Source organism: Pantherophis guttatus, chromosome 12 (genome assembly GCF_059756535.1).
Source record: "Pantherophis guttatus breed Tessera chromosome 12, ASM5975653v1, whole genome shotgun sequence".
Lineage (NCBI taxonomy): Eukaryota > Metazoa > Chordata > Lepidosauria > Squamata > Colubridae > Pantherophis > Pantherophis guttatus.
The window spans coordinates 6472100-6495264 of NC_142074.1; the positions used below are offsets into that span (position 1 = coordinate 6472100).

The 23165-nt window shown below is 40.2% G+C and overlaps 2 protein-coding genes across 2 annotated transcripts in view; one reads left to right on the forward strand and one right to left on the reverse strand.

Moving 5' to 3' along the window:
• TRPC5 (transient receptor potential cation channel subfamily C member 5) overlaps positions 1-10226 on the forward strand; it is a 286202-nt gene extending 275976 nt beyond the window's left edge. The window contains exons 9-11 of the mRNA XM_034435068.2: positions 2789-2830; positions 8030-8119; positions 8920-10226. Coding sequence (XP_034290959.1) covers positions 2789-2830; positions 8030-8119; positions 8920-9648 — 861 coding nt within the window. The 3' untranslated portion in view covers positions 9649-10226. The remainder of the gene's footprint in view (positions 1-2788; positions 2831-8029; positions 8120-8919) is intronic.
• A 4163-nt stretch (positions 10227-14389) lies between these two features.
• ALG13 (ALG13 UDP-N-acetylglucosaminyltransferase subunit) overlaps positions 14390-23165 on the reverse strand; it is a 69347-nt gene continuing 60571 nt past the window's right edge. The window contains exons 27-29 of the mRNA XM_087877645.1: positions 21021-21061; positions 19713-19899; positions 14390-15564 (exon numbers count right to left, since the gene is read on the reverse strand). Coding sequence (XP_087733771.1) covers positions 15290-15564; positions 19713-19899; positions 21021-21061 — 503 coding nt within the window. The 3' untranslated portion in view covers positions 14390-15289. The remainder of the gene's footprint in view (positions 15565-19712; positions 19900-21020; positions 21062-23165) is intronic.

Below are 23165 nucleotides of genomic sequence, written 5' to 3' on the forward strand. Positions count from 1 at the left end.
ACCCCCACCCCCCTCCCCGGACTTCCCAGGACAAATACAGGGTAAAAACATTTAACAAACCTTAATAAAAAAACCCACAAACTAACTATCTATAGATTTATCTATCACTTGTACTTTAACTCTCCTTGTTCAAAACAAAATATAACTTTTCTTGCTTAAAGGTAGTTAAATAAAACCAATTTGTTCCTCCACAGAATAACATTAATGTTAAGTTTAACATCCAAAAGAAAGTTTCTTTTTTTAATCCATTACTTGAAGTAATTTTTAGATATAATCCATCTAATCATAACCATATAGATCATATCCTTAAATAAAAATTAATCATGTCTTACAATCACCTCCACAGAATAACATTAATGTATATAACCTTAAATTTAACATAATCCATCTAATTATAAGTAAAAAAATTTCAAAACCATAAAGATCATATCCTTAATAAAAATTAATCATGTCTTGAATACCAATACAATTATAAAAATTCACATTTATATAACAGTTGAAACATCCAGTCATAAGTAAAAAAAATTTTTTCGAAACCAAACAAATCATATCCTTAATCAAAATCTTGAATACCAATACAATCATTCACCATGTTATCCTGCCTAACAAAGAGGGATAAAATTCTTCCACTTCCATTTTCCCCTAGTTTTTTTCCGAGCCTTCTTCTTCCGCTTTATTCCACCATCTTTTATTTCTACAAGCTTTTGTGTATTCAGCTGTAATTTTATCTTCCAGTCCTGTGCAGCTCGCAAAGTAATTCCTTTTAAGAAACACACCTCTTTAGTTAGGATTAAAAGTCCATTTTTATAAAGAAATTGTAATGTTCCATTTCTAATCCTTCTTGATATCTTGAAAATCCAAGCTTCTCCCAGCACTTTTCCTCTCATCTGCATCAAAACCTCTGGATAGATCTCACTCCATATCTCCGGATTAACCTCCTTCAAGCCCATCATCTTATTCGTAATTTGAGAAACATCATTTCCATGTTCCTCAGGCGCTCTTACTTGAATTACTTCTTCTTCCTCCTCTTTCAACATTGCAACTTTATTATCAATTTGAGTAATAAACTTCTCAAAGATCTCATCCAGTCTTTCCGTAAATGATTTTTGCCATGCTTCCAAAAAATCCAGTCAGTGTTTGTATTTGTAACCATCATCCTTTGCTAATTTACTTTACTATGTTTCCATTTCCCAGTTCTATTCCTTCTATTTTTTTTCATTTTTCCTTGCTACATGGATAATATAGCACATTTTTCAAGTCCAAAGTTCATTTTGATGTCGTTGCTGAACAGTTGAACTGTGTTATTGATTTAAGTTCAGTGGGGCTTTTTGCATACATTTTTAAGTCATCCATGTATAGTAGATGGTTTACCTTGCCACGTTGGCTTGAGATTTGGTATCCCAGTTTTGTGTTTTGTAGGATTATTGTCAGTGGAATTAATGCGATGTTGAACAGTAGTGGTGAAAGTGAGTCCCCTTGGAAGATTCCTCATCTGATGTTGACTTCACCAATGTTCTCCCCATTTGCTGTTAGAACTGTTTTTCATTTTTGCATATTTGCTTTCAAAAATGTACAAATATTTTTGCTGATTCCAAAGTTTTCCAGACAGCTGTTAATCCAGTTGTGGGGTAATGAGTCAAATGCCTTCTTGTAATCAATCCATGCCATATTTAAATTCGTTTTTCTTTGTTTTGCATTTTTAGTACCATTTTGTCAATGAGCAGCTGATCTTTTGTTCCTCTTGATTTTTTATAATTTCTTTTTTGTTCTACTGGATACAAACTGTTTTCCATCAGATGAATGAATACTGAATTTTCCAGTATTCTTGTAAAAAGTTTGAATGTTGTTGGCAGACAAGTAAATGGGCGATAGTTGCTTGGCTCTGTGCCCTTTCCTGGATCTTTCATTATCAAGTATGTTCGACCAGCTGTTAACCATTCTTCGCTTGTTGCATTTTGAAGCATTTGATCAAATTGAGTGGCTATGCGATGATGGAGGCTGGTCAGGTGTTTTAGCCAATATCCATGCAGTTCATCCAGGCCAGGTGTGCTCCAGTTCTTGACCTTCTTTGCTTGTTTTGCAACCATGTTATTACAATATTTTTCATTTTGTTTCGTGTTGTTTGTTGTTGAATATCTTCGATCCAGGAGGCAGTTTTGTGGTGTTCCACTGGGTTTTCCCAATGTTCTTTCCAAAAGTTCAAAGTTTTTTCTTTACATGGATGAACATTAGTTTGGACTCGATTTTCATCAAGAGACCGGTAGAAAAAGTGTTGGTTTCTTCTGAACTGGACATTTTCACAATATTGTTTAATTCGTCCTTCATATTTTTCAATTTTCTTTGCTGTTGCTATTTACACGTTGTTTTAATTCTTCCATGATTTCCATCATTGATTTTTCCTCCAGGTTGTATTTATTGTGTAAACTATTTTTCAGCTTTTTGTTATTTAGTTTTCCTTCTTTCAAGTACTTCAGATTGCTGACATCCCCTCAAAGTTTTTTAATTTTATTTTCAAGTTGAATTTTCCACTTTGGTGTTCCAGTGGTTTCTTTTTGGCATTCCACCCTAGAGCATTATTATTATTATTATTATTATTATTATTATTATTATTATTATTATTACTATTATTATTGTTGTTGTTGTTGTTGTTATTGTTATTACTATTATTATTATTGTTGTTGTTGTTGTTGTTATTATTATTGTTATTATTAAGCAACCTTATAGCAACAAAACTGAAAGTCTTATGGCTGTGTGTTTCATCTATACATAATTCCATTTTTCATTTCAGGAACGTCATGCGGACAACTTGATTCAGAATCAACATTACCAGGTAAATGATTCCATTCTTTAAATTGCTTTGTCAAATGTCCCTAGTTCTTCTATGGCACCTTCTCTAATTTGATGTCCCTGATAAAGTGAAATTACAATTCCCATCACTGCCACTGGCTTTTGGGGGTGATGGGAGTTGTAGTCCTTCACATTGAAGGCACTGGGTTGAAGAAGGCTATGCTATGGACTCAATTTAAAAAAAGATTTATTAGGTATTTATATGGTATATTTATAATCTTCCTTTTTGGTGAAATTGATTCATCAACCTAATTCAAGCTCGCTTATTTAATTTAAAATACTACTTCAAAATGACTTGATTCCATTGCATTCATGTCAGAAGCATCAAGGCATTTTTGGGTTGAAAGGATTATCCGGTGATATCACCATTGCCCTGGAGATGCCCAGTTGGGGGCTCCCTTGATGTCCCTAGCAGGAGCTGGAGCTCAGGTCTCAAACATGGGCTTGCTAACCTCCTGCCTAGTGTTCCAACCATTCAAGCCACCATACTCCTATTTGTCTCCATAACACATAACGATGTTTACAAGAGGGTTAAGATAGCATCTGCTGTATGTCAGATCCCCAAGTCCATTTTATGCGGGTCTATCCTGCAGATGCCCCTGATTCCATATTATACCTTGAACTGGTTTTGACAATTTAACATGCAGCATGGTCCTGCAACAGGAATAAAGAATTCTAAATAGGCACACCGGTTTTATTCAATGATAACAATTGACCCTTAATCTCATGCAATCAATTTTTTAAATTAAATTAATTAATTAAATTTAATTAAATTAGGGCGATGTCAGAACTTCATTTTTAAAAAGGGCAATGGGAGCTATTCAGAAAGTAGTTTGATTCTTGTCTTGGTTCTCTGATTTGGTAATGGCTAATATCTCAGCACATCATAAAAAGCATCATACCTCTCATTTGCTTGGCAGAGAAAAAAGATTTCACCCACTGTCTTAGTGCTCAAAAAGATTTATGCCATTAGTTGTTTTTTTATTTAATCCTAAATTACTGGGCATAAATTGTACATAACTGGTTGGGTTGGGTTGAAACAGGACTGTTAAGAGACAACTTGTGTTTCCCAAGTGGTTGAAACACTTATTTACAGAAATGGCATTTCAAGTCAGATTGTATCATATTATCAGGCGTAAAGAATCTGGATCATCCATTCAGTTGCAGAATAGAAAATAGAATGCCTACACACAAGATTCTAGTCAACTAAAGTTCAACAGTAAATTGGTTCCAGAGAAGGGTCAACAGAATTCAAGATAGGTTAGACTTGAGCAGTTTATGGGAATGCAATGACTCTAAATTGATTAAGCGCTTACCTCCACCCCTACAGCTATGCCTGCTCCTCTCCTAGACTTACAAGTGCTTTTTCCAAAGGAGAATCTATTTAGTTTCAGACTAAAAAAAATCAGACAATCTAAGCAATTCCTTCTGTATTTTCATGCAACTCATGACTACTGTTCCCAATCTCTTTAACTTTCAGTTGAGAAATTGACCAAAATTAGAGAATTTACTTTGCCAATAGTTCCATATCTTAGTGCCATCAAAACTGCAAGGCAAAATATGAGGTGCTTCAACAGGTGGGGGATTTTTACAGCAAAACCAAATAGAAGGAAAAATTATCTCGCGTGGTCCCTTCTTGTGTTGTTTGATGCCATTTGTTTGATAACATTTCAATCTCTTTCCCTAAATAAAAATCTGAGAAAAGAGGAGGAGAAAAAAGGATTTTTTTCTTTGAATGTATGTTGTGGAAACGAAGATTAATATTTTAAAAAATTATACTGGGCAACTATATTTCTCTGCATCTCTTCTGCCTTCTAGTGGGCATCTGGATTTTGACAGCTCATCTAGAAGCCCTAGATGAATGTTGGCGAACCTTTTTGTCGTTGCATGCCAAAACTGTGTGTGTGCATGCATGATAGTACATGCTCATGCCAGCACCCATAATGCAATGCTTACCCCACTTGCACATGCACACACGACCCCCCCCATGCTCCCCTGCACATGCGCGCATCACCCCGCACCCCATTTTGGGCCTGGAAAGCCTCCTGCACCAAACTTTGCTGGCCCAAAGGTTTCAGCTGGGAGGGAGGGAATCCTCAGCCTGCTGCTCCTGCCGTCACTAGGGAAGCAGAAGTGTAAGAATCCCCAGGGCGAGGGGGCACACTTCTCTCCCACTCCCCCTGAACCAGCCACCCTTCTGCTCCTTTCCCAGTGTTGGCTCGGCCGGCAGCACAGCAGTGGGTATGGTGGAGGTCAGGCGACAGGCCCAACCGTGGGAAGAGCAGCACCCCGCCCAACCCCCGTCACTGTGCCGCCAGCTGAGCTGATGCCCACAGCCCAGGGGACCCGTGTGGCTGGCGGAGCAAGCCAAGAGGGTTTCTCGGCCCTACTTTGATGGCGGGCACAGGGTCACCTGCACAGGCAGCCCAGCCTCCCCACCATCAGCAGCTGCTGGTCTGCCAAAACCCCGCCAGCTGCACCTGCTCATCCGGCAGCTCCCAGCAGGGAAGAGCCCAGGCAGGGCGGCAGAGGCTGTGAGTTTGGAGGCTGAGGTGGTGGGACCGAGACTGCTGCTGCCAGCCAGGGAATGGCCGCTGCTTTGTCTCACCAGGGAACGGTCTGGTATCCGATTGTCCTCTGGAACGGCAACACAGCAGTGGACCCTGCTCATCTGTGGCCCGCAGAAAGCCCAGCTGGCAAGTGGCTGGGGAAGCCTGCAAGCGGTGGACCAGCAGAGGAGTCATGAAGCTCCCGTGGCTCCCAGCGGGGATGAGCCCAGGCAGGGCAGCAGAAGCCACGTGTTTGGAGTTTTTTCCTTTTAAGCTGAGATTGCTGCTTTTCCCTTGCCTGGCGGGTCGGGACACTTGAGCAACTCAGCTGCCTCATGCTGAGAACCGCATCACCTCGCCACATGGGGAGAGGGGAGGAGAGGAGGAGAGCCGCTGCTGTCACATACTTCTTTTTCTCCCTCTGCTTGCCCCCAACCATGCTTGCTTAGCCTGTTTCTTTTTATTTAGCTGCCGCTTGAACTCGTCGAAGTCAAACATGGCTAGGAGAAGGAGCAGCGGGTGGGGCAAGCCAGCCAGCAAATGCTGCCCTGCTGCCCCATGCACCCAAGCCAGCAGGTCACTCTTGCCCTTCCCCCTGCTGCTGCCACCGCTGCTGCTCTTCTGTGATGGCGGGGCTACAGAGGAGGAACACCGGAACAGCGCACCAGCATGGTGCTCATGATTAAACTGCAGCTAGGATCTCCCTCGTGCCTCCCTCGCAGAGCAGGCCTGCTGGGGGAAACACATGGGAAGGGCTCCAGTGCCACAATCTGTCGTGTGCTTTTCTCTCAGGCCAGGCCTGAGGAAGAGCTCTGGTGCTGCGATCTCCCACGCGCTCCCCTCCCTCCCCGCGCGCATTGGTCCACCCACTTCTGGTATCACCCCTCCATCAACTCTCCCTCGCCCACCCACTGGCCCATGCTCTTCGGCCTTGCCTTTGGCAGCAGTGGTGAGCAGAAGTACGTGGCTAGAATCTGCAAGTAGTGACTGAGTGGGGCAGGCGGGCAGGTGGGCAGGCAGGCAGGCGGGGTGAGTGTTGAGCGGGTGGGTGGGGTGAGCGAGTGGGGACCTGGCGACCGGTTCGGTGGCGTGACCATGCCAAATTTCTGCTAACTGTTTGCCCAAACCGTTGCGAACCGGCTGAATACCACCTCTGCTTTGGGCAGTATATTTGATTTCACACTTCTGGTGTCTGAATTCTGAAATGGAAGTGTGGAACCTTCCAAGGTTTATTTTGTTCTTCAAAATATTTTGAGGTGTCCGCAATTTAAACCCTAGCTCCCAGCTTCACAGTGTTGAAGACTAGATCTTAAACTGCCCATTTGTCCCAAAACAGAAAGAACAATTTCATATTGTGATTAATATATGAAATGTACTATCATAAGGAGGGCGTGATTAAAGACGCTGACCTTGTCAGCTGGAGAGCTGACAGCCTGAGTTCAAGACCCAAGCTCCACGGAATGGAGTGAGCTCCCATTCCTTGCCACAACTCCTGCCCACCTAGCAGTTTGAAAGTATGCAAATGTGAATATATAAATAGGTAACACTTCAGTGGGAAGGTAACAGCATTCTGTGTGCCTCATCTTATAGTCATGTTGGCCACATGACCATGGAAGCATCTTCGGACAATGCTGGCCAAGAAACAGAGATGAGCATTGTGCCCCAGGGTCAGACATGACTAACACAGAGAAAACTTTTTTTTTTACTGTCGTAAGATGTGAAGGCTTAGTGGCATTTTAAACACTATTTCATGGTTAAGAGCCATGCAGGTTTCCACCAATGTCCTCCATTATCTCAGGTTGTAAGGGACTTCCCACTAGAATCCATAAACATCTAAACAGCCACAGGTTGTCCTTATCAAATTAGCAAGCATAGTACATCAATTAATGCAGAGTTTTATCTGCTCTTGAATTTAATCATGCAACTCCACTCTTATGCTCTGTGTTTTCATTCTGTTGCATGCATTCCCATGGATTTCATAAAACCAACTTTGAGAGGGCTATGTTCTTAATTTGCTTAATAACCCCATGGCTTTAGTACACTGTAAATAATGTTATCGGTTAAATTACATAATTTAGTTCAGGTTGTAGAGTCATTTGACAAAGTAAACCTGTTTCAAGGAAGGGACGCATTTTATATACAACTGCGGTAATTTCATTTGTCATTTATGCCTAATTAACTAATTACTTAATTCATTCTAATGTCAGAATTGTTTTCTGCTTATGGAGTTAATTTTCCCCATTGCATCCAGGGTATTTTTAGCAGGCTTACAACTCAGTCAGGGTTTTTAATTAGCAGCCATTCTATTAATTCTGTAGATATAGTTAACTCTTTGCTCCTGAATAACTTTTCAATTAATGTATTGATAAAATCTCAAGTTAACAGGATAATCAATGGCCTATATATTGTAGGTTTTGCTATTCTCAGTAGCAGTGTTGTGCTATTCTCTTTGTATCTTTGTTATTTCATTGGTAAATACTTCCATCTTCCTTATTTAGTTGAACAAAATAGAATTTGATTTCAAAATAATTTCAAAGGGGAAGGAAATGTCCATGGGTGGAGTGTGATTCTTGCCTTACTGAATATCGTGGTGACTTGGAAGAAGGTTAAGTTTCTGGTGGTTTTCATTTCAGGAAGTGATTAGGAATCTGGTGAAGAGATACGTTGCTGCCATGATAAGGAATTCAAAAACCAATGAAGGCTTAACTGAAGAAAACTTTAAGGTAATATCTCAATGGAATGTTGGTATGAAAGAAACAGAGAGAAAGATGGAGGGAGGGAGAAATGGAGAGAGAGATGAAGGGGGAGAGAGAGAGAAATGGAGGGAGGGAAGGAGGGGGAGAGAATGGACTATAATAAGGTTCGCATGCCATGGTTCAACCATGCTTATTGATAACCATAATTGAACTAAGCTAAGTCATGGTTTATCAATTATATTGAAGTAGTTAATATATTATGCTAAGCCATGAATTGTTTAACTATTGATTATTGTTTATATTTTTCCTAAATAAATCACCTTTAGCTGGCTTCATACATCATGCTAAATTGTAATGGACATGATTTTGGCTGGGGTTGGTGAATCTACTTTATGTACAAGGAGCATCTCACTTTTTCTATTAAATATTATCAAAATTGGGGCAACATGATCCCATTCCCATTTTGCTTTTCTAAATGGAGAGTCTAAATGAGAATGGATGAAAACTTTGGAATATTTATTTTTTTATTTCTGAGCAAACATTTAGTTACTATTATGTGACTGGTTTGTAGGAAAGGGAAAGCTTAAGGCACTTTCTGTTCCCTAGTCTCCACATTTTAGTATCAAGTTCTTGTTGAAAGGTTTAGCTCCATATCATTATGTGCCATTTCACTGAGCTCTGTTCAAAAAAATTATCCCATCATGCTAAATAATGAAAGATTTGCAATTCTTGTAATGCATTAGTTGTCTCCCGAGGAAAGTGTTCAAAGCCATGCAGCTGGTGTGCATTAAAGTGTCAATCATCTCTTATCACTTCTCTCCCCTTAGGAGTTAAAACAAGATATTTCCAGTTTTCGCTACGAAGTCCTTGATCTGCTGGGTAACCGGAAGCCTCAAAGAAGAAGTTACTCCACCAGTAGCACGGAGGTCTCCCAAAAAGAAGACGCTTCTGACGAATGCATGGGAGAAACCTCCAAGGCCAAGGGTGTCTCCTTTGGGGTGGCCAACAAAAAGAAAGACTTCAATGTGTCAGCTCTGATTAAGACCATGTCTGGCATTGAAACAGGGAATGAAAAACCAAAAAGTAACGGAATCAGCAAGCGCTCTTTCGTTCGCAATGGCAACAGAGTCCAAAGGCTCTCCAGCTCCAAAAAGGAGTCTTTCAAGAGGCTGGGTCTCCTCTTCTCCAAGATGAACGGACATCTTGCAGAACCCAACCAAGAGCCCATGTATACCATTTCAGATGGGGTCATCCAGCCCCATTACATGTGGCAAGACATTAAATATTCTCAGATGACAAAAGAGCGAGATAACTGCTCCAAAAGCGAAATTAACCTCAATGAGGTGGGCTACAGTTCAAATATCAGGCATACGGGACAGAGCCAGTGCCCTGTGGTTTGCGCCAGCTCCCTTCACTGTGCTTCCAGCATCTGTTCCTCAAATTCCAAACTCATAGACTCCTCGGAGGATGTTTTTGATTCATGGGGAGATGCTTGTGACATGTTAAGGAACCAATGGAACGATGGGCAGGAGGAGCAGGTCACCACACGCCTATAGGTAGAGCTGTTCAGCCACTTGGCCGTAGAGCATCAGCATCCTGGAAACTGTTTGCTATCACAAACTCTTCATAGTTAGGGACACCTCCTCTTTCCCAGGTTGTCCCTGACAAATGTAGGCCCCAGGTTCTTTTAGCTTATTTGATAGCCACAGCACACCATTTTTTCTTTAATTTGCTTTCTTAGACTTACCAATGCCAAACCTTTCATTCAAAAGTTCCAGGTCTTTGAAAAATACTTATTCCATCAAACAGACTTCAGGATATCCTCTGGGTAGTTCTGGCTACTTTTACTTTTGCATCGGTGCATTTTTATTAATTCAGTGTTGGTCTCTCTCAACATCTCTCTCATCTTCAACTTGATTAGTGACTCTGCTTCCCAATGTCTTACATTTTATCATTGATCACTGTCCAGGACCAGCAGATGCAAAGCAATTTAGGAGGCCAAGACTCAACTGAGGCTACTTGCAGGGGGACTGTTCCAAATATAAACGGGCTTTTCGCTTTCAAGCAATACAACTTTCCATGATTTCAATTGTATGTTCTTTATTAAAGTTGCATATTGTTTTCTTAATGTAAATGATTACCATAATGAGTTAAAAGTTGAGCTCTAGAATTTACTGTGTTCAATTATCCAAAGCATGCACACACATGGTTCACCTATGATTATGTATAGGGTGTGGTGCATAAGTGTACACACACACACACACACACACACACACGCCCCCGTGTTCAGATCACCCTCTTTTCACCCTGTACTAATAATATTCTCCAATTCACCTATAAAACTGTCCCAGGGATTTTTCTACAAACGAAATAGTCTTAAGCAATAAAAGTACATCACATGAACTGAGGTGATGCAGTGATTAGAATGCAGTATTTGCCAGCTAATTCTGCCGACTGTCAAGAATTTGATCCTGACTGGCTCAAGGTTGACTCAGCCTTCCATCCTTCCAAGGTTGGTAAAATGAGGACCCAGATTGTTGGGAGCAAAATGTTCACTGTCAATTGCTTAGACATGGCTGTAAAGTGAAGTGGTATATAAGTCTAAGTGCTATTTCTATTGCTATCTCTTTGAATTTTCCAGACAAGAAATAATTGATGGATCGATAATTCCTTTGGTAATAATTTCTACAAAGAATCTACAAAGGTGGGTCAAATGGATGCTGTGGCATTTAACTTCTGAGAAGGGAAGATATTCTAGAGATCAATTTATTTTGGAATGTGATCAAACCCAGGAACTCTGCAGGTTACTTTATTTAAAAGCAGCTGAAAAGCACAGCATAACAAAATTGTCCACTTTAACCCAACATTTCAGCTGAGCCAGAACCCAATAGAGGAAATTGTCCAATTCTGTAAAATTGATCCCACTTGTTGCTACTGCAGCTCAGCACTTTCTCATTCAGATCATCCGTTTATCTTGCACCTACCTTTAAAAAAATATGATTCTACATCTCAATACAGGTACTCGACTTATGACCCAATCGAGCCCAAAATTTCTGTTGTTACCTGTATTTGCTTTCTGGCCTCCATAACAGGACATGGATGTGTTATTTTTAGGGGCAATCTGTGTGTGAGAATCATACTGTGTTGGTAGAGGAGATTCTTCACTTAAGAAGCAGTTTACAAGGAAAGGGCTCCTAACGGGAATAGCCATGAGATAGGAATGCCATAACTTTCCATTCCACTTTAGATCCAGCTGCTTCTTCCTGGACATAAAAAGCAAATGCATAAAAAGCAAATGGGTGCTTCCCCAGGCAAACTGCTGTGCAAAAGCTCTCATCTTTCCAATTTGGAAGGCTCCCATGCTTCACAGTTTTAGTCTCTATTGTCCCATCTCCGAGGACTTTGGGAAAGGAAAATCCAATCATTGCAAACAACTGATGTAATTAATTTCAGCTCCTAGATTATATATTCAGAACAATGCATATTTTAGCAGCAACTGCACACATTGTGCAACCTGCAATTTCAGTATAAGCTTGCATAAATCGGTACAGCTGGGATTTACTTGTCAAAATACGCTAATGCACCTTATGTCCAAAAACCTAAGATTTTTCATCCAGATTTATGAGTTATCACCCTTGCCTAACAGAAAGGCTCTTTTGAGAAAACTAAATATTTGCTGGAATAAACCCGATTTATAAAGCAGTAAATTGCAGCTGAACATCTAACAGAATAACAGAGTTGGAAGGAACCTTGGAGGTGGTCTAGGCCAACCCCCTGCTCAAGCAAGAAACTTTATACAATTTCAGCCCCTTTAAGACGTGTGGACTTCAACTTCCAGAATTCCCCAGCCAGCTTTAACAAAGTAAAAAAGTAGCTCTTAGTCTTTGGACCTTCAACAAACTTTTAATTCACAATTGAAACCTTTTAAATCGGGTCCAGGTTTTTTGTTTTTTTTTTTAATTTGATTTATATGCCGTCCTTCTCCGGAGACTCAGGGCAGCTTACAATGCGTTAAGCAATAGCCTTCATATTTTTGTATATTTATACAAAGTCAGCTTATTGCCCCCACAAACTGGGTCCTCATTTAACCTACCTTAGAAAGGATGGAAGGCCGAGTCAACCTTGAGCCTGGTGAGATTTGAACTTACAGTAATTGCAGACAGCTGGTGTTAATCACAATGCTTTTAGTCTGCTGAGCTACCAGGCCTATATGCTGTAAAATAACATTTAGCACCAGCATTTAGATAAAATGGCTGTTAACTTCTGCACTGTCTGCATTTGGAGTGATAGAAGAGGTCTCCCTGGCTGGAGGCTCCATCTGATGAGAAAACATTACCTCTGCCTGTTTGGTTTAGATGCTGAATCTTGAAGCTAGAATTTATTCCATGTCAATTTTTAAATTTTAACTACCTAGCAATGTATTCTCATCTTCTCATGAGGAACTTAGAATGAATGAAAATTTGAAGTGAAAATTTGTTGCTTCTGCCATTAAAGGAGGCTTGTACACACCACAGATGGGCACATACAGCTAGGTCAGCATTGCACAGAAGTGTAATGTAAAGAGCCATGGTGGCACAGTGGTTAGAATGCAGCATTGCAGACTAATTTACTGCTCACTGCCAGCAGTTTGATCCTGACCGGCTCAAGGTTGACTCAGCCTTCCATCTTTCCGAGGTCAGTAAAATGAGGACCCAGATTGTTGGAGGCAAGGTGCCGATTCTGCAAACCTCTTAGAGAGGGTTGTAAAGACTAAGAAGCAGTATAAATGTTTTATTGCTATTGCTTTATCTACATCTATCTAACTAATCTATCTAACTAATCTATCTATCTATCTATCTATCTATATTACAACTCTATTAAAACTTGAAACACCTGTCTTTTGAGAAGATAGTTTTTCTCAAAAGGCAGGTATTTCAAATTCTAACAGTTGTAGATAGATAGATAGACAGACAGATAGATAGATGATAGATACTCAACTTACAACTATTTGTTTAGTGACTGTTCAAAGTTACAAAGGCACTTTAAAAAGTGACTTATAACCATTTTTCACATTCTCGGGTTGTTAAGTGAATCTGGCTTCTGCATTGACATTGCTTGTTAGGCTTCAAAAATATGATTACATGATTCCCTCACCCCCCCAGGACACAAAGTTACAAAGATTAAATGCTGCAAAGCAACCAGACCACCTTGAAGCAACCCCATAGCCGAACAAATGCCAACCGAGTCTCCTGATGCGGTATTTTAAATTTTCCAAAAACAGAATTCAGAGTCTCCAGCCCACCTTTTGTGTACAGAATCACAGAGGTGACTTTGGAAAAGACAGCAGAGACTATTAGTAAAATATGAGAAACCAGGGAGGGAAGAAGGTGATAGAAAGAAACTTAATGACTCTTAGTGATTCTTGATATAAGAGGGAGAGAAAAGGAAACACTAACAGACTTTCAAGGTTCTGTTACTTGAACCTATTTAACTGAATAGCAGTTGAAAGGGACCTTCAACCCCTTCTCAAGCAGGAGACCTTGTATCATTCTGGATAAATGGCTGTCCACTGTCTTCTTAAAAACTTCCAGTGATTTACAACTTCTGGTGGCAAGCCATTCCACTGATCGTTCTGTCAGGAACTTTCTGAGTTCTAGGTTGGATCTCTTTTTAATGAACATTCATCTGTTATTGTCTTGCCTTCAGTTGCTTTGGACAATAGGTTGACCCAGGGATGCTATTCAGCAGGTTCTGACAGGTTCTGGAGAACCGGTAGTGGAAATTTTGAGTAGTTCGGAGAACCAACAAATACCACCTCTAGCTGGCCCCGAGTGGGGTAGGAATGGAGATTTTGCAATATCCTTCCCCCAGGAGTGGGGACAGAATGGGGATTTTGCAGTATCCTTCCCCTGTAGTGGGGTGAGAAGTATCCTTCCCCTGCCACATCCACCAAGCCACGCCCACAGAACCGGTAAAAAAAATTTGAATTCCACCACAGTCTCTTCTCTGTGACAGCCCCTCAAATATTGGAACACTTATCATATCACCCCTCATTAGACTAGACATACCGAGTTCCTGCATCTGTTCATCTTGTTTTAGCCTCCAGTCCTCTAGCTGTCTTTATTGCTCTTCTCTGCAATCTTTCTAAAGTCTCAACATCTTTGTTGTGACCAAAACTGGATGCAATTTGAAACAGTTCCACGTTATTTCTGGTGATGTCTCTATTCTGACTTGGTGTAACTTGAAGTGTCCAGTTTTAATATACTTGATCCCATTTCATTCACTCAAACAAAGAAAGACTAGACAAGCCTTTGTGCTTTTTAAATTTATTTAGTGCTCTTGGTGCCAAATTTGTAAACCTCCCTCACAATTTTACCACCATTTGTGCAAATTGTTTTTACGGACAGAATTCAGACAACAATAGTAGGTCTGAGTAGGCCTAAGTCTTCACTTTCAGAAGCGCAGACTAAAGAAAGAAAACAGTCAATAAGACTTTGTCTTTTAAACCAAACATACTGTGGAAAGGTATTACGATCAAGGAAGAGTGGCATCAGTAACATTAAATGGTCCAAATTTCTAATGTCAAACATTCTCTTCCATTGTTGTTGCCTTTGTATTAAAAGAGGAAATGATGCCCTTAGAGTCAAGAGTCATGAAAACTGATAAACAATAGCATTACAGAGTTAAGCCATTTAGCTAATGACTTAATGAACATTATTATTGTGATGCAGAAAATGCCAATAATTTAAACGAAAATCCTCTGAATGCATTAGATGCTCTCTTGATGCAGCAATATCCCAACGAAATTTAACTTTACAGCATTGTCCATAGTACTAAAGTGCTAAAGACTGCACCCTTCCCCCACCACAAATACAAATCAACATTGAAACAAAACACGAAAAAAAAAAAAAACCACAACATGGTTAGCAAATGGTAGAAGGACAAGAAATGAACCAACCAACGTAAATCAGGAAGAGTTGTGGGTAACCTTTAGATCAGGCATCTCCAAACTTGGCCACTTTAAGACTTGTGGATTTCAATTCCCAGAATTCATGTTCTGGCTGGGAAATTCTGCGACTTGAAGTCCACAAATCTCAAAAGTTGCCAAGGTTGGAGACTGCTGCTTTAGTATACCTTCTAGGCAGTTGGGTGTGCCACGGCATTCTGGGAATTATAGTTCCAAGTAGCGGAAGACTCCCGGACTTGATCCTTCTGAATCTACATGTTTTGAGCTACAAAATGTGGTTGCGGATTGGATGAGGTGACATAGCTAACCTGATGGAAATGGCTGGGATTAACATTGTTATGTATTCGGGCTGAGTTCCCATAGGATGCACTGACTGGATACCAAGAACCGACACAGTGGTACGCAGGCACAAATGAGACGCAAGATTCGTATCCTGGAACAGGTGACGGGGTGTATGTGTCTGTTACCACAGGGTAATAGATGCTTCCAGAAGGTGGTGAAGAGGATTCTGGGATGGCTAAGGCATCTGAAAAAAGAGAACATATTTCACAAAAAAGATCAGCAGAGGGTGCATTTCTTGGACCTTTAAATAATTAAACGTTAAGGTCCTGGACAATGTTCTAATTATCAGACCGGTAATTGATTGTAAATAAATGTTTGGAGTTGCTTAATTGACCTCATTGAACCTAATTCTATATATCCTTTATTGACCTCAATAAAGGTATCATTTTAAAGGACTAAATGTTAGGCCACTGAATTAAACCATGGTTTGCATTGCTTTCTTACTAAACAATCAATTAAATCAGTGGTTCTGAACCTTTTCTTCACCCCCTTTAAATACCTTTTGTGGCCACGGACCATGGCCATGAACACCCCCCAAAAGATTTAAATCATAATGTTTTTTCAAGCTTTCATGGACCCCCTGTGATGACATCCTGGACCACCAGCGATCCACAGACCACAGGTTGAGAACCACTGAATTAAATCTCATGTACAGATGGATCGAGACCTCCATTCATCCCCAATGATTAATTCATTCTTTTTTGTTGCTTGTTATGCCACCAAGTCTTCTCAATCATGGAAACTTTTTCCAGAATCTGTCCCCAGCTTGGTTTTTCAGACTTACAACAGTGATTTGATTTATATATCGCCCTGATCAATTATTAGGTGGATTTATCTGTCAATTAAACCCAGCACTCCCTCCCTATTTATCAACTACCGCTATTGTTTGGACAAAAACTTCCCATAAGCTGATACAACAACCATGCTGAGTGGGTGAGAGCAAGTTTGGTCTAGTAGTTAAAGCACCAGGCTAGAAAGCGAGAGACTGCAAGTTCAAATCCTTCCTTGGCCATGAAAGATGGCCGGGTGACTTTGAGCGAGTCACTCTCTTTCAACCCACCTTGCAGGGTTGTTGTGGGAAAAAACAGGAAGAGGAAGCTATGTTTTGTACATTTGCTGCCTCAAGTTTTTGAAAAAAATAATAAAGGTTGGTTACAAATAAATAAATAACCAAGTTTCTGGACAATATCAAACTGGGTAAAAGTTGTACTACAGGTAATCCTCGACTTAGAACCATTGATTTAGTGACTGTTTGTAGTTACAATGGTGCTGAAGTCACTTATGACTGTTTTTCACACTTACAACTATTGCAGCATCCCCGCAGCAACGTGATCAAAATTCTGATGCTTGGCAACTGACATGTATTTATGATGGTTGCAATGTCCCTGGCTTATGTGGTGCCCTTTTGTGAACTTCTGACAAGCAAAATCAAGGGGGAAGCCAGATTCACTTAACAACCATGTTAGTTACTTAACAACTGCAATGATTCACTTAACAACTGTGGCAAGAAAGGTCGTAAAATGGTGCAAATCTTACTCAGCAATGGAAATTTCGTACTCAACTGTGGACAAAGTCAAGGATTACATGTACATATTGCAATTTGCAAGAATGCCAATTTTAGCTAACTATATAAAATCCTCATCTCTTCCACAGCACACATTGTATGGAAACCACACATAACAAAAACAGAAAGCAAATTATTGCCGCTGTTACTCATGTAGAAGCATGAAATTCCATTCCTGCAATACCACAATTGCAAAGCAAATACTTAATTCAATGATTGAATAAATCTATGTTCCAACAGTGTTTAGTATGAATCGAATATGCACTAGTGGAACCTTTCCATGATGAACTGTGTGTCACATGCTCTGCCACAGAATTGCTTTCCTTGAGGTTGTTGTTGTTGTTGTTTTAAAAAAAAAACAAAATAAAATTTCAGAGCAGCTTCAAGGAGTATCTCCTGACAGTAAAGGGAACAGTTCATTTTTCTTAACAAAAAGAAAAATGCTATTTGTCATCACAGCTGTCTTTTTTTCCTCTCCATGCTCCTCAGGGAGAAAATATATTAGTATTACTGCAAAGTCTGGAAAGTAGTATTATTAAAATTGGAAAGTGGCAGACTTAGATTATTGAAGGAATCTATAATCCAAAACTCAGGATAACTGAGAAGCTTATGTCTTTGCCTAGCCTAGAGCAGGTAGAAGCTGAATCTTCTTTTGAATATCTGACCGATATTCAAAAACTATATGGAGAAGTACAGATAGTCCTCGACTTATGACCACAATTGAGCCCAAAATTTCTGTTGTTAAAGGGGACAGTTGTCAAGTGAGTTTGCCCCAATCTACCATGTCTTTCTTGCCACAGTTATTAAGTGTATCACTGCACTCATTAAATGAATCTGGCTTCCCCACGGATTTTGCTTGTCAGAAGGTCATAAAAGGCGACCACATAACCCGTCATAAATATGAACCAGTTGCCAAGCGTCCATATTTTTATCATAAGACCATGGGAATTCTGCAACAGTCTAAGTAGGTGAAAAACGTTCAGAGAGCACTTTTTTCAGTGCTGTTATATCCTTGAATGCTCACTAAACAAATGGCTGTTAAGTCAAGGACCACCTATATCTACAACAGATGAATCCCACAATTAGAGACTACACAGAAAAAAAAGGAAACAGCAAATTACTTCTATCTTGTTACATAACTATGTCCTGATAAGTCATCAGGAATTGAGCTAAATATGTTTATCACTTTAAGTTATTCAGGGCGGTGAGGTGACTTAGTGGTTAAGAGGCTGAGTTGTTGCCTGGAAAGCCGGCAGCTCAGGTTCGAGACCCAGGTGCCATATGATGGGGCTGAGCTTCCATCCTCGCCCAGCTCCTGCCAACCTAAGAGTTCAAAAGCATGCAAATGCAAGTAGATACATAGGTACCACTTCTGTGAGAAGCTAACAGCACTCCGTGACTTCATGCTGGCCATGTGACCACAGAAATATCTTTGGAGACACCACTGGCTCAATGGCTTTGAAATGAAGATGAGCACTGTCCCCTATAGTCAGCAACAACTAGTGGAGTAGAATCCATAGGGACTCTCTTACCTTTACTTTTTTAAACTATTCAGGGTTATGTTATATCTACAAAATTCTTTTGTTTTGATCTTGCTCACCAGAGTCTCACTGCAATGGTAAAGAGTTAATTGTGCTTCTTTTCATTATTACTACATTAGCAAAATGGTCTAAAATGAAATAAAATACAAACTTTATCATTAATGAGGTTACTAGAAGGAATTATGCCAGAAAGAGTAAAAAAAAAGGTTCAAAAAAATCAGGCAAGTAACCAGGTTAACAAATGAATAATCAAGTCTTGGCCTCAAAATGGGCCATCCATCACTCTGGCTGAAGGCAGGGTGGAAGCTATGAATGTATCGGTAATCCTTGACATATGATCACAATTACGACCAGAATTTCCATTGCTAAGCAAGGCAGTTAAGTAAGTTGCATCTTTTTTGCCATGGTTGTTAAGTAAATTACTGCAATTTGTTAAGCAAAACACGTGGTCATTAAATGAATCCAGCTTCCTCCATTGACTTTACTTGTCAGAAGCTGGCTGGGCAAGTTTAAAGTGGGAATCCCATGACAGCAGGATAATGTAACAGGTATATACATGCCAGTTGCCAAGTGCTCAAATTTAGATCATGTGACTGTGGGGATGCTCCAGTGGTTGTAAATGTGAGGACCAGTCAAAAGTCACTTTTTTTTCACGCTGCTGTAACTTTGAACAGTAGCTAAATGAATGGTTGCAAGTCGAGGACTATATGTATACTCTAAAAAAAAAAACCTAGAAAACATTTTGAAAGTACAAGTAGTCCTCAACTTACAACAGTTCATTTCGTGACCATTGAAAGTTACAATGGCACTGAAAAATGGGACATAATCTTTTTGCATGAGTTATGACCTTTGCAGCACCCATGGCCACATGATCAAAATTCAGATGTTTGGCAACTGGTTCATATTTATGATCTTTGTGTGTCCGAGGGTCACATGATCCCCTTTTGTGATCTTCTTGCTTTGGCAAGCAAAGTCAATGGGGAAGTCAGATTCACTTAACAACCAGCTTACTAACTTATCAATTACTGTGATTCACTTAACAACTGTGGCAAGAAAGGTTGTAAAATGGGGCAAAACTCACTTAACAAGTGTCTTACTTAACAACAGAAATGGTGGGCTCAATTATGGTCATAAGCCAAGGACTACCTGTATTGAATTTGCCATGCCAAATTTAAGTTGGTGACACTCAACTCAACCTTCTTAAACTTAAAATAGGCAGAGACCAACCGGTTGATGAGGAGTCTGCAGGCATCTGGCGCAGATCGTTCCTCCCTACGTCGTTGTAAGGCAGAGGCGCTGATGAATCAACCACAGAGACTTGCTCTGAATAGGTCTGGTAGGTTTCCACATGAGGTGGTGGTGACGGTGGTTGCTGTACATACATCACGGGGTTCCAACAGGCCTGGTGGTAATACTAACACAATTTAAGGCAAGAAAATTTTAAATAGGTGAGTTATTGCTGCCCAGATTGACAAAGTAGCTGTTGAAATCTGCCCGTTTAGATCTATTTAAGAAGTGCCTTGCATAAATCAACTGTTTTACACAAGACACTGGATCGAGGGCAAAACATAGCTTAATCCTAGTCAGCAGACCATTAACAGGAATCTTTGTTCTAAAGTGTGCTCAAGCTGTTTAGTGGCTACTTAAAACCTAATTCTTTCCAAACTGAATTTTATTCTCTTTAGCAAGGTTTGAGATGGAAAAGATAAGGTTACAAGAATTCCAGCAATTGAGCTCTTTGCTGTTTAGAAACTGTTTAGCTACAGTATTATTTATAATAACCACCAGGGTGGCACAGTGGTTAGAATGCAGTATTGCAGGATAACTCTGCCAGGAGTTCGATCCTGACTGGCTCAAGACTGATTCAGCCTCCTATCCCTCCGAGGTCAGTAAACAGAGGACCCAGATTGTTGTAGGGCAATGTGCTGATTCTGTAAACCGCTTAGAGAGGGCTGTGAAGCACTGTGGAGCGGTATAGAAGTCTAAGTGCTATTTAAGCGCTATTGCAAATCTGATACAAAAATGCTATCCAACAACTGAAAGAAGCTGTGCTTGATAGGGTAGCATGAAGAGCCTATAAAGTTGGCAAGAGTTGGACACAACTAAATGGTTAAAACAACAACAATCTTTACAAAGGAGCAGAAATTATTTTTCTGTGCTTTATGCAAGAGATAAATAATACAGAAGAAGAATGGGAATCTATTTATTTTGTAAACATTAACAAAAAAAGAAAGTAGGTATGCTTTAAGGAAGCAATATAACTCTTGCTATACCCATCAATGCTGCTTCTCTTTTCTGCTTGTCAGCACTGGCGAATATTTACCTAGCTCGAGAACAGCAGCTTAGGAAGTCAGCATGGATAAAAGCAATATATTTACAATCTTTTAAGAAAAGCTCCAGGTCTTGTGTAGACTTCAAGCAAAGGATTCCCTGTCAGACTTCAGAAAATTTTGAAAAATATCTGTCTCTCCCAAAGATTGACACCCCACTCTCCCAAAAGGTGGTTGTACCACTAGACTTGTATAGAGCACCTACCTGCAAGCCCAAATTAAAATAATACTGCAAAACCTTTGGATCTAAAAAAGAAAAGAATTTGGTCACTGCATTTCATACGTATCCTAGAAGGTGTGAATATTTGCATTTTTCTCATGTTTGTCCACCAATTCATATAAAATGACTTTACAGATATTTTCTCCCACTGATAGCATTTAAATATTAGTTTATTAAACAGCTGTGGTTATGAAAAGAAAGTCAATTTTAGAAAAATCCATTAGTTTGATTAATTTTGCACTGGGAGAGAGCACTGTGGTGTTTTTTTTAGCTGTACCTGCGAATACAGGTAATCCTTAATTTATGACCTCAATTGGGATCAAAATTTCCCTTGCTAAGCAAGGCAGTTGTTAAATGAGATAGGCCTGATTTTACAACTGTTTTTGCCATAGTTGTTAAGTGAATCATGCAGCCATTAAGCGAATCCAACTTCCCCCATTGACTTTGCTTCCCATTTGCTGGGAAGGTCGCAAATGGAATTCTTGTGACCCTGGGATGCTGCATCCATCGTAAATACATACCAATTGCCAAGCAACCAAATTTTGCTCACATGACATGGGGATGCTGCAATGGTTGTAAGTGCGAGGACCTGTCATAATTCCCCTTTTTTCAGAACGGTTGTAAGCCAAGGACTACCAGTAGGAGAGGTATCCATGACATTGGATGAACCAAAATCTGCAACTTTCAAGGAATAAAAACAAAAAAGGAGGTGCATAACACCTGGAAAAACAACTAAAACTGACATCTAAATTTCCCAGCTCCACTTCTCACAAAAATTATTATATGCCAACTGTTAGGACAGATCACAGCATGGGAAAAATACAATTATTACTGAGTCATCCTTCTGCAATCTATTTCACCTTTTCTATTGTATACTTTACTTTTAAACCATTGAATGTTAGCACTCCCTGTCCTAAATGTTTATGTAACACCACAAATTAGCAGAAGCACAACAAAAGGGAAGCTAGAAACTGAATAGTCCGTTTTCAGTGGTGAAATGTACTTACCTTTGCTACCGGTTCTGGAATATGAGTGCGTACATCTCTTCTACGCATGCGCAGAGGGACAAAAATGGGACGTAATGATGTCCTGGCAGGTGGGTGGAGCCTCTCGCCACCGGCGCTATCGGTTCACACCAGCCGGATAGATCCGGTTGGATTTCACTGCCACCCGTTTTCCTTTTTAAGTTGTCATTGCCTATTTTGCTTTTTGTGTACTTGCAGTTTCTTTTGCAACATTCACAAGCAACAATAAGGCACAATCTAATGGAAACTTTAGCATTAAATTTTCAGCTAAAAACAGAAACCTTTCTTGCACAATACATATATTGATGTAATTTGCAGCTGCTTATTAAGTTTTGAATGTAAAATCTAACTAATGTTATACCTATTAACATCAACATATTGCATGCGTGCAATTCAGGGGACCCAGCTGGTCTTCGGAGCTCTCCTGCGCATGTGCGTGTTTGCGCATGAGATGACTGGTGCACAGTGCATGCATGCACAGACAGCATTTACGCGTGTGCATTGCGTGGACGAAAGCTGTGCACATGTGCATATGGTGACACTGTGTGCGCATGCGCAAAAGCTGCATACATGCACAGATGGTGCGGTTGCACGCATAGCACATGGGGAGGAGCCACGCGTTACCGCAGATGGCACGCAAGCATGCACAGCACGCGAAGCGCGTTCTTGTTCGGTAAGTAACAGGTTCGCCACCACTGGTATAGGGTTTCCGGCCTAAGCAAGGGGTTGGACTTGAAGACCTCCACGGTCACTTCCGACTCTGTTATTCTACTTATATTTATTAACATCAACATTTCAAAGCATGGTCAATATCCTTTTAAAAATCTAATACAACATACATTCTATTTGCAAATATAGAATTGAGACAAGCTACAGATAGCCCTGTAACTGGCTTCCAATTTATTTTGATTACAGTCAATTCCTGACCCACCCTGTGCAGGTAGTCCTCGGTGTACCATGGCAATTGGGATTGGAACTGCCATTGCTAAGAGACATGGTCATAAAGTGTGCTATCACGTGAGTAGGCTGTTTTTAAGCAAGTAGTACATGGATTTTTACGTGAGGACTTCAAGTGAGTGCAACTTTTGACTTTCTGTCAGTTTCC